Raw genomic sequence first — 11,927 nt, 5'->3', positions numbered from 1 at the left:
TGCTTGAAATAGAATTTCAAGGATTAGCCGTGAGTCAACTACCAGCCCATCAGCCGTGAGTGAGTGAGTTGCCAGCACAACAGGCTTGATTGACTGAGACGCCAGCCCAAGAATCCATTTGGCGCACAATTTGCATACTAGCCCTCTGGAAACCAGTCCCTTCAGCCCACAACACCCATTCCAGCGCTCCAGAAAGCCCCCCCCCAACGGGTCCCACTTAGTCTAGTGTTCCATTACAATCACTTTTTAAATCAGTGATATGCTACTTGCTAAATGTATTAATAGCAAGCTTTCGCCCGAAAATGATGATGATACTTTATTGTCACGTGCCTAGGTACAGCAAAAGAGTCGCGGCAAAGGTACCGGCAAAAGTACAAAGATTACTCTAAGTAATAATGTTTGTCCCTTCGGTCCCCCTCCCACCCCATGCTGGGGTACCCCTTTGTTCAAGACAGCCTCCCCACACCAGATCCCCTGTGCCATTGTGAATTATTAACAATGAATTATTAACAGTTCAATCATTTCAATTGGCACATTGGACAAAACCTTGTTATTGGGTAGAAAGGAACTGCAGATGGTAGTTTACACCGAAGATAGAGACACAATGCTCGAATAACTCAGCAGGTGGGACGGTATCTCTAAGAACATGGATAGGCGAAGTTTATGATTGAGAGCCTTCAGGCTGCAAAGTTCACACTTTGTGAACTTTATAACTGAGCACCGATTCCAACTGCGCATGTTCATTAGCAGGAGCAGCTTGCGCATGCTTTGCTCTGTAGTAGGTTGCGGGCAATATATTGTGGCCGGGTAGATGTATCAGCAACGCGAACATTAATGAGGCCGGGGCTGTGATTAATAATACAAGTGGAGCTGCACGATTTTGCAAAGAATACCAAATGAAGGCGGCTATTTCATCCAAATCCTGCCTCTATCTATTGATTTGAATTTGCCTCCTCCAGGCTGACCGATCCTGGGAAAGAACAAGATAGAACATCTCCGGTTGGGTTGGTTCATTGCTGGGCGACTGTCGGTAGCGAAATCTCGTTTCTTTGCCATCAATGACGGCGGTTGCAGAATCCAACATCCGCAGCCTCTTGTGTCCCTGCACTTCCTTCTGCAGCGCCCGGCTCTCGGTTTCCTTGCCCGGGATTTATTTGCAGCAAACTTGAGTGCGGTGAGGCCGTGCCGTGCCGTGACGTGGCGCAGCGCAGCACTGCACTGCCATGGATGTCGGGGAGGAGATCGGTGAGTGAGGGAGATAAGGAGGGTGGGTGTAGTGGCCCGGTTCAGGGGAGCTGAGCTGAGCTGAGCTGAGCTGCGCTCCCTTCCTGGGCCAACATTCTACAGCCCAGTAATGGCGCCACGCTGCAACCACAGCTCACTCCAGAGAGAGAGAAAGTGAATGTGTTCATGGATGGAAGCAGCTTGGCATTGACAAGGAAGCGGAACAAAACATATCTTTATATTGAAACCGGCTGCAGTTTCCAAATGTGAATCGTCAATTTATTTACTGCTTGGGAAACTTTAATAGCCTGTTGTCAATAATACTAGCAGCCCCAGGGTATTTAAATTATTCTGCTGAAAGTGTGTTCTTGATGAGCTATGATGAGCAGAATCACTTATATTTTCGTTTCATTATAGAAAGTATATTCTTGATGAACACACAACGTGCCCATATATAATTCCAGAACTAATTGTCTAAATTACGATTTAATCTGAAATCAACCTTTTAGATCCGTGAGTTTTATGTGCAGGTATGACCAATAACAATGTCTTGGTAATCCTAATTTAAAAGTGTGGTCAAACAGTATTAGCATGTGAGTAATTGCACAGTAAACATAATTACGGAAATCAAAATGGAACAACATGAACACTGAGTGAAATAACTATTAAAAAGAAAGTGGTCAATGTCAGATTAAAGAAGTGGCCAATGTTAGTGTAAAGGTTAGACAGAAACAAAAGGGAATTGTTTCAGATACTTTGCATATTTTTAGAAGCAACCTTATTGTGAGAGTGGTAGGGGAAACAAAGAGCAAGTGGGATGCCACTTTCTTGGCTTCCTCATGAAGCAAACACTATTTTGCTCACCCCGGGCTCCAACTAACTTGTTTTTGCAATAATTGATGTTTTATAGGTGATAAATATGTCTTAAACAATTCCAGTTTAGTATTTTTTAGAAAAGTGGCACTAAGGTTTGTTTATTTATAATGAAATAACATGGGAGTGATGAGCTTTTTAAGGTGTCTTGCTAGGTCATTTGAAAATCAGTTCTTGTAATTTTGTTGTGAATTAAAAAAATATTTTTTCACTGGAGATTTGCTTTTTGTAATAAGTTTTCAAACTATTTCAAATGCTGAAATGCTCTGGGCCAGGCAGCATCTGGAGGGAAGCTTTTTGTTTCGGGTTGATCTACCATCAGAGCTGATAAGCTGAGAAAACATTTTGGGCAGCATATGTGCAGGGAATGATCAGACGTTTTACCTGGAGTCCCATCTTCAGACTGATTGGAGTAGGTGTGAGATAGGTGGAAAAGAAAGATGGGGTCGGCACAAAGCCTGGCAAGTGGTACTGGTGAGGGGAGAGGTGCTTGATTGACAGATGGATGGAATAAATGACAAAGGCTTGAGGTGAAATGGATGTCAGATAAGGAGAGAAGAGGTGTAAAATGTAATCCCAGGGGAAGGGGAAAGAGGAGAAATAAAAAGGAAATAGGTGACATCTGTAGATGAAGGCAGAACTGTAGACATGGATTTTAGTAAGGTATTTGAGAAGGTTCTGCTTTGTAGGCTGCTCTGAAAGGTTACATCCAATTGAATTCAAGGAGAGATAGCTGAATGGATGGACAATTGGCTTAACGGAAGGAAGCAGGGTGACGGTGGAAGGTTGCTTTTAGGACTGGGGCCTATGACCAGTGGTGTGCCTCAGGGTCATTGCTGGGGCCCATTGCTGTTTCTCATCTATATCAATCATTTGGATGAGAACGTACACGGCATGGTTCGCAATTTTGCAGATGACACAAAAGTGGGTGGTATAGAGAGCAAAGATGGTTGTCAGAAATTGCAGCAGGATTTTGATCAGTTGGGCATGTGGGCCGAGGAATGGTTGATGGAGAATTTAATACCGAGTAACGTAAGGTGTTGCATTTTGGGAGCACTTACAGGGGCCGAACCTACCCAGTGAACGGTAGGGCTCTGGGGAGTATTGTAGAGCAGAGGGATCTAGGAGTACTGGTACATAGTTTGATGAAAGTGGCATCACAGGTAGATAGGGTGGTCAAAAAGGCTTTTGATATATTGACCATCATCAGTCAGGGCATTGAGTATAGAGGTTGGGAGGTCATGTTGCTGTTCTATAAGACATTGGTGAGGACTAATGTAGAGTATTGTGTTCAGTTTTGGGCACCATGTTATAGGAAAGATGTTGTCAAGCTGGATAGGGTGCAGAGAAGATTTAGGAGGATGTTGCCATGGCTTGAGGGCCTGAGCTAAAAGGAGAGGTTGGTCAGACTAGGGCTCAGTTCCTTGAAATGCAGGAGGATGAGTGGTGATCTTATAGAGGTGGATAAAATCATGAGAGGAATAGATTGGGAAGACACACAGTCTCTTGCCCAGAGTAGGGGAATCGAGAACAAGAGGACATAGGTTTCAGGTGACACTGTACCTCGGTACATGTGACAATAAATAACTGGAACTGAACTGAGGGTGGAAGGATTTAATAGGAATCTGAGGGGTGACTTTTCCACACAAAGGATAATAAGTGGTAATGAACTGCTAGAGGAGGTAGTTGAGGCAGGTATTATTGCAATGTTAAGAAACATTTAGACAGATACATGGATAGAACAAGTTTAGAGGGATATGGGGCAAATGCGGACAGGTGGGACGAGTGTAGCTGGGATATGTTGTGGGCAAGTTGGGCCGAAGGGCCTGTTTCCACACTGTAAGACTCTGTGACTGACCACGACTCTGGAGAAGCAAACTAGGGGAAAGGAACAGGGTAACGGGGGGTTGGGGTAGAGTTGTTACTTAAAGTGGGAGAATTCAATGTTCATAAGGGAAAACCAGTGGATGTGGACTTTCAAGCCTTTGACAAGTTTCCACACAAGAGATTAGTGTGCAAAATTAGAGCACATGTTATTAACATGGATAGAGAACTGGTTGGCAAACAGGAAGCAAAGAGGAATTAACGGGTTCTTTTCAGAATTGTGGCAGTGACTAGTGGGGTGCCGCGAGACTCAGTGCCTGGACCCAAGTTATTTACAATATATTAATGATTTGACGAAGGAATAAAATGTAGCATCTCCAAGTTTGCGGATGGCACAAAGCTCGGTGTCAGTGTGAGGCTGCAGGGTGACTTAAATAGGTTGGGCAAATGGGCAGATGCGGATAAATGCAATATTATCCACTTTAGTGGCAAGAACAAGAAGGCAGATTATTATCTGAATGGTGTCAGATTAGGAAAAAGGGAGGTGTAACGAGACCTGGGTGTCCTTGTACATCAGTCACTGAAAGGAAGCATGCGGTTACAGCAGGCAGTGAAGAAAGCAAATGGCATGTTGGCCTTCATAGCGAGAGCATTTGAGTATAGGAGCAAGAAGGTCCTACTGCAGTTGTACAGGGCCCTAGTGAGACCACACGTGGAGTATTGTGTGCAGTTTTGATCTAATTTGAGGGAGGACATTATTGCAATTGAGGGAGTGCAGCGTAGGTTCACCAGGTTAATACCCGGATGGCGGGACTGACATATGATGAAATAATGGATCGACTGGGCTTATATTCACTGGAATTTAGAAGGATGAGAGGGCATCTTAGAGAAACATAAAATTCTTAAGGGTTTAGATGGGCTAGATGCAGGAAAAATGTTCCCTATGTTTGGGGAGTCCTGAACCAGGGATCCTAGTTTAAGAATAAGGGATCGGCCATTTAGGACTGAGATGAGGAAAAACTTTTTCACCCAGAGAGTTGTGAATCTGTGGAACTCTCTGCTGCAGAAGGCAGTGGAGGCCAATTCACTGGATGTTTTCAAGAGAGAGTTAGATTTAGCTCTAATAAATAGGGCTAATGGAATTAAGGGATATGGGGCGAAAGCAGGAATATGTGATTGTGGATAATCTGCCACGATCATATTGAATGGTGGTGCTGGCTCGAAAGGCCGAATGGTCTACTCGTGCAAACCATGTGCAAAAAGGGAGTGATCTTCCTGGAAAGAGGAAAGGGGTGGGATGCGAGGATGTGACAGGTGGTGAAAATGTCGGAGAATGATGTGTTGGATGCAGAAGTTGGTTCTCCTTTGTTTATTTATCCCACCCAATCCATCCCCATCTCAGGTATTTTGCCCGAAAACTGCAGGGTGTGTAACAACTGTCCCGACACCTCTTCTATCACTTCTATTCGGAGACCCGAACAACCTTCCAGATGAGATAGATGCACCTCGTCTATTGCTTTCAATGCTCCAAATGTGGCATCTTTTACATTGGCGAGATCAACAGTCTACTAGCCAAACACTGGCGCTCTGCCCACCATGGCCTGTTGGATAACCCGGTTGCTTCCTATTTTAACTCCCCTTCCATACCCAAAACAATCTTTCTGTCAATGAGGCCACACACGAACTGGAAGAACAGCACCTTGAATTCTGCTTCAGCAGCTTGCAACCCAACAGTATGAACTTTGAATTCTCCACTTTCAAGTAGTACTGTCTACTCTACCCTCTTTCTTGTGCCCTCACGCACACATTTCTCCTGCCTCTCCTTTCCCCTCCTTCATACACTTATCTATGAGATTCCCATTTCCTCTTTTATCCCCCTTCTCCTTCTCCTCCCTCTGTCTTTACATATCACTCCTTTTATCTCCTAATCTGATACCCTTTGTCTGATTTTTAGTCTTTGGTATTTACTCCACCCATGTAGCAATCAAGCCCGTCTGTATCCACCTATCACTTGCCAGGCTTTGTCACACCCCCACCTCTTTTACAGCTTTCTTTCCCCCAACTCCGACCAATCTAAAGAATGGTCCAGACCTAAAATGTTGTCAGTTCATTCCCTCTACAGATGCATCATGATCCAATGAGTTCCTCCAGCACTTTGTGTTTTGCTCATGATTCCAGAATCTGCAGTTTCTTGTGCCTCCATTAAAACAGCATTTTAAAGTTGCTGAGAAGGTGGAGAGGACAAAGACACCCTTGCCATAGGATGAAAGACCAAATGTCATGTGGTCATGGTGGAGTTGGTGCTTGCTGTGGTTGGGAGATGAAGTAAATACAGACGCTCTATGTAGATGGATGTAAAAAGGAGATACATTAAAATGGAGAGAGGGACCTGAGCATTGCAAATGTTGGAAATTGGAAACAAAACATAACCATATAACCATATAACAATTACAGCACGGAAACAGGCCATCTCGACCCTTCTAGTCCGGGCCGAACGCGTATTCTCCCCTAATCCAATTTACCTGCGCTCAGACCATAACCCTCCATTCCTTTCCCGTCCATATAATTATCCAATTTATTTTTAAATTATAAAAACGAACCTGCCTCCACCACCTTCACTGGAAGCTCATTCCACACAGCCACCACTCTCTGAGTAAAGAAGTTCCCCCTCATGTTACCCCTAAACTTCTGTCCCTTAATTTTCAAGTCATGTCCCCTTGTTTGAATCTTCCCTACTCTCAGTGGGAAAAGCTTATCCACGTCATCTCTGTCTACCCTCTCATCATTTTAAAGACCTCTATCAAGTCCCCCCTTAACCTTCTGCGCTCCAAAGAATAAAGCCCTAACTTGTTCAACCTTTCTCTGTAACTTAGTTGCTGAAACCCAGGCAACATTCTAGTAAATCTCCTCTGTACTCACTCTATTTTGTTGACATCCTTCCTATAATTAGGCGACCAAAATTGTACACCGTACTCCAAAATTGGCCTCACCAATGCCTTGTCCAATTTTAACATTACATCCCAACTTCTATACTCAATGCTCTGATTTATAAAGGCCAGCACACCAAAAGCTTTCTTTACCACCCTATCTACGTGAGATTCCACTTTCAGGGAACTGTGCATAGTTATTCCCAGATCCCTCTGTTCACCTGCATTCTTCAATTCCCTACCATTTACCATGTACGTCCTATTTTGATTTGTCCTGCCAAGATGTAGCACCTCACAGTTATCAGCATTAAACTCCATCTGCCATCTTTCAGCCCACTCTTCCAACTGGCATAAATCTCTCTGTAGACTTTGAAAATCTGCTTCATTATCCACAACCCCACCTATCTTAGTATCATCTGCATACTTACTAATCCAAATCTAAAACAGAATGCTGTAAAAACTCAACAGTAGTTTGTATCAGCTGTGGAAAGAACAATTGGGTTAACATCAGTTGATAGACCTTTCATTAGATGTGACCAGTTCTGCTGCAAATTGGAATGGCTAGTTAACCAAGATTATTGAATTCTATGTCAAGAATTGTTGTGCTTTCTCATGACAGTAAAATACTATGGTAGAGGTTGAAATGGGGGAGATTGCAGAATTAATGAACTGAAAGCTAGGAGCCGTGCCACTGACTAAAAGGAGTGACACAAAGTAGTCATGCATTCTAAATTTGGCTTCAGTGAGGTGCAGGAAATAACATTATTAGCATTTAGAAAGGTAGTGAGGAGGAACTTCTTTAGTCAGAGGGTAGTTAATCTGTGGAACTCATTGCCACAGAGGGCTGTGGTGGCCAAGTCAGTGGATATTATTAAGGCAGAGATAGACAAATTCTTGGTTAGAACGGTTGTCAAGGCTTACGGGGAGAAGGCTGGAAAATGGGATAAGGAGGCAGAGATCAGCCATGATTGAATGACGGAGTAGACTCGTTGGGCCTAATGGCGTAATTCTACTCTCGTTGGGCCTAATGGCCTAATTCTACTCCTATAACGTGAACATTTTACATACTTACTACGTTTGCCTGTCAGTTTAATTATTTGTCCTACTTGCATTCTGACCTGTGATCAGACCACTGTAACTTCCATGGCCAGCAGCTTGCCTTCGGGTTTGGCTCATAATGGTCTCCAGATTTAACATTGATTTCAACTATTTCAGATAGCCAGTTTTCTGAATGTCACTGGCGGACCTGCTGGGCAATTCTATCCTGTTTTTAATTCAGATTTCTAATTATGAAATCTTTATTGCTTTTACATTTTAAGCTGACAATGTCCTAGAACTTGTATTATATAAGGGTAGGGTTGATTTTTTTACTTTTTTTATTATTATGATAAAGAGTTGAATTTATAAATGTTTTATTTTAAATATGTTATCAAAAAGGTGTCAATATTGTTTGATATCTTCTGGGCTTTATAAAACTTGCGTACATTGGAAGGGCAAGATGGAGACACAAGGCTCGCACCAGGGTCTCTTCCATACCCCGCAACACTGCTCTCTCTCCCCATCCCCGCACTCGCAACAAGGGCCGAGTCCCCCTAGTCCTCACCTTTCACCCCACCAGCCATCACATACAAAAAATAATCCTCCGTCAGTTTCGCCACCTCCAACGTGACCCCACTACTGGCCACATCTTCCCATCTCCCCCCATATCTGCCTTCCGCAAAGACCGCTCCCCCTCCATAACTCCCTTGTCAATTCTTCCCTTCCCTCTCGGTCCACCCCCTCCCCGGGCACTTTCCCTTGCGGCCGCAGCAGATGCAACACTTGTCCCTTTACCTCCCCCCTCAACTCCTTTCAGGGACCCAAGCAATCGTTCCAGGTGCGACAGAGGTTTACCTGCATCTCTTCCAACCTCATCTATTGCGTCCGCTGCTCTAGATGTCAGCAGATCTATATCGGTGAGACCAAGCGGAGGTTGGGCGATCGTTTCGCCGAACACCTCCGCTCGGTCCGCAATAACCTAGCTGACCTCCCGGTGGCTCAGCACTTCAACTCCCCCTCCCACTCCGTCTCCGACCTCTCTGTCCTGGGTCTCCTCCATGGCCACAGCGAGCAGCACCGGAAATTGGAGGAACAGCACCTCATATTCCGTTTGGGGAGTCTGCACCCCGGGGGCATGAACATCGACTTCTCCCAATTCTGTTAGTCCTTGCTGTCTCCTCCCCTTCCTCAGCTCCCCTGCTGTCTCCTCCCACCCTCCAGCCTTCCGGCTACTCCTCCTTTTCCCTTTCTTGTCCCCACCCACCCCCACCCCTGATCAGTCTGAAGAAGGGTTTCGGCCCGAAACGTTGCCTATTTCCTTCGCTCCATAGATGCTGCTGCACCCGCTGAGTTTCTCCAGCTTTTCTGTGTAACCTTCGATTCTCCAGCATCTGCAGTTCCCTCTTTAACACTGGAGACACAAGAGACTGCTTACAGAGTGATACAGTGTGGAAACAGGCCCTTCGGCCCAACTTGCCCACACCGGCCAACATGTCCCAGCTACACTAGTCCCACCTACATTTTGTGCACCTTTGGTGTAAACCAGCATCTGCAGTTCCTTTCTACACAGATCCTTCATGATGGTAAGCCCTCGGAAAGTGTCTTGCCCCAATTGTGTATCTGGCCACATTCTTAAAGCCTACGTTTGCCAACTGGGAGTGGTTAATGTACACGTCTTCAATTTTTCATTACTAAAGTCCAAGGTTCCAACTGCAATAAAATTACATCAATAATACTGGTGTCCTAGAGGAGAGCGGTGATATGCCTCAATGACTACGATCTAGTGGCACTTACCTTTGTGTTGATTAGTGCTTCAAGAGGCTGGTTATGGCGCACATCAACTCCTGCCTTTGTAAGGACCTGGACCCACAATAATTCACTTACCCCAATAATAGTTCAACAGGTTTATGAGCTCGTTGGCTCTGTACTCTACATTGGGTTACTTGGACAAACTTATCCTCTCCAAACTTATCAGCTTATTATCCAAACTTGGACTGGGTATCAGCTCATCTCTGTGTAATTAGGCCCATGATCAAAGCAACATCTCTGGAGAACATGGATAGGTGACGTTTCGGGTCAGGACCCTTCTTCTGACTGCATACATTCAGCATAGGTTAAGAATGGAACTGGTGGCAGCTTTAAAGCCGTGTTTTCCATCAATGCTATTCTACTGAAGGAGTGGAGGTGCATTCATTTTGGAATTCCAGATCAGTCCATTAGCAAAAAACGAATTTGCTTGCAAACGTTTCTTTCCTTGCTCCTCCTTCATACATTTTAGTATTCATCACAAATTGGAAAGCAAAGCTGCAGTAAAATAATAAATTGAAGCATGGGTGTTTGGGTCACCTTCTCTCTAAATGCAAAGCATTTAAATAGTAAAAATACGAGAAAAAAACTGAGGCAGAGGAGTTGGAGAAACTTTGTATTGTTTGTTGATGATGCTAGGAGCATGCCATTAATTGATAAAAATACACAAGAGGATATCATTATCAACGTCGTTAGCAATCAACAAACTAATGAGATTATGGTTGAGAGATCAATATATTGATTTAGTGGGCAGAAAGTTAACAAATAAGGATAAGGATGTTGATGTAAATCTTTGTCCTGCTTTTAGATTAAGGTCAGATTAGATTATTGCCTTGCAGGCTAGGATGCAATGAAATTCCTCATTTGTGTAAAACTCAGAGTAAAAAGTAAATATGATTAGTACACTGTAAATACAATGATGAATGCAAAACCATCAGAAAGTTGCAGAGGTTGGCATGCAAATTGGAACAGAACAAAGAAGCACTGAAGTGCATGAATGGAATAACCAAATGAAGTAAAGTTAAGATTAAGAGTAGATGGCATCACCTCCGGGAAGGGAGTGTCAAATCTTTTTTGAGAACACAGCTACAAAGTATTCATTCTCTGCCCACAAAAGTTATTTTTGTTGAACCAAATCCCTGCTTTTTGTTTAATTATCTGTACTTTCTTTACTTAAAATTTATTTGCAGTAAAATGATCTTTACTGAATAGTTTTATCATTATTTGTTTGCCTTATTTCCTATTATTTTTACTCCTCTTTCAATGCTCTTCTGGACACTTTTGTATTAGGTCATGTGTCTTTGAAGCTTTTTTGTACGACCTTTTCTATTCAATGCATCGTATGTACAAGCCCAGTTGATCTTGCTTCTTTATTGGACAAAGCGTAAATGGGAAAATACCAAAGGCACGGAAGAAGCAAACTGCGTTCATGCTGACCATCGATCACCTATGTACACCAGTTGTATGTTATCACACTTTTCCAATCTTTCCTCTTCCCAAATTTCACCAACACAACATCTATGACATTTTACTGACATGAATTTTGGCTGTGTCTTTTGTTAAAAAAATTGAATTGGATCACTTCATTGCTCCTTTGCAAAACATTCGAGTTTGTTTCTGTTTATTTTTGTTTGATGTAGAAAAGCATATCTAGTAGGAAAATTTTTTCAGATTGAAGTATGAATGACAAATTGTCCCACAGTATTTATTTCTGTTTTAGTGTGTCTGCTTTATAACTGTGGAATCCCTATTACACAAATATTGTGTTAATAACAACATTGTGTATTTTGATATTGCAGACATGGAAGTTATGAATCCTCTTATAGAAAAGACTCATAGTTCTGAAGAAATGTCAGATGAAGAGCAGGATTCTGAACTAGCAGGTTTACACTTGAGGCAAACTGGGGATGAACAGGGCATCTCGTAAGTGCTTGTTACCTTAAGTTAATTTTTCTTTTTTTTTTTATACCATTTCTTTGAAAATACTGTTATTGTGTTCTCTTTTTCTGAGGGAAGGACAATTTTGATTTTAGGTTGCCATTTCTCAGCACTTGCAGTCTTCCATTAGCACATTAGTCAGACACCTTACATAGCAGCTTGTCAAGAGTTGGACTGGCTTAAATTTGTTTATGTAGAGTTTCTTTAATACACCTGTTCACAGAAGAGATGAAGACATTTTGGGATAGAAAGTTACTACTATGAGCAGATTTGGGCCCCGTATCTGAGGAAGGATGT

The 11,927-nt window shown here is 43.1% G+C and overlaps 1 protein-coding gene across 5 annotated transcripts in view; it reads left to right on the top strand.

The window, feature by feature from the left end:
- Window positions 1–508: 508 nt before the first annotated feature.
- slc36a4 (solute carrier family 36 member 4) overlaps window positions 509–11,927 on the top strand; it is a 411,562-nt gene continuing 400,143 nt past the window's right edge. The window contains exons 1-2 of one of the 5 annotated variants that reach the window (XM_055637280.1): window positions 509–1,245; window positions 11,492–11,615. In XM_055637280.1, the coding sequence (XP_055493255.1) occupies window positions 1,224–1,245; window positions 11,492–11,615 (146 nt within the window). In that variant the 5' untranslated portion in view covers window positions 509–1,223. The remainder of the gene's footprint in view (window positions 1,246–11,491; window positions 11,616–11,927) is intronic. The other 4 variants (XM_055637281.1, XM_055637283.1, XM_055637284.1 and 1 more) reach the window with 4 other exon arrangements.

Source organism: Leucoraja erinacea, chromosome 6, assembly GCF_028641065.1.
Source record: "Leucoraja erinacea ecotype New England chromosome 6, Leri_hhj_1, whole genome shotgun sequence".
Taxonomy (NCBI): domain Eukaryota; kingdom Metazoa; phylum Chordata; class Chondrichthyes; order Rajiformes; family Rajidae; genus Leucoraja; species Leucoraja erinaceus.
This window is presented reverse-complemented; position numbering and strand designations above follow the sequence as displayed.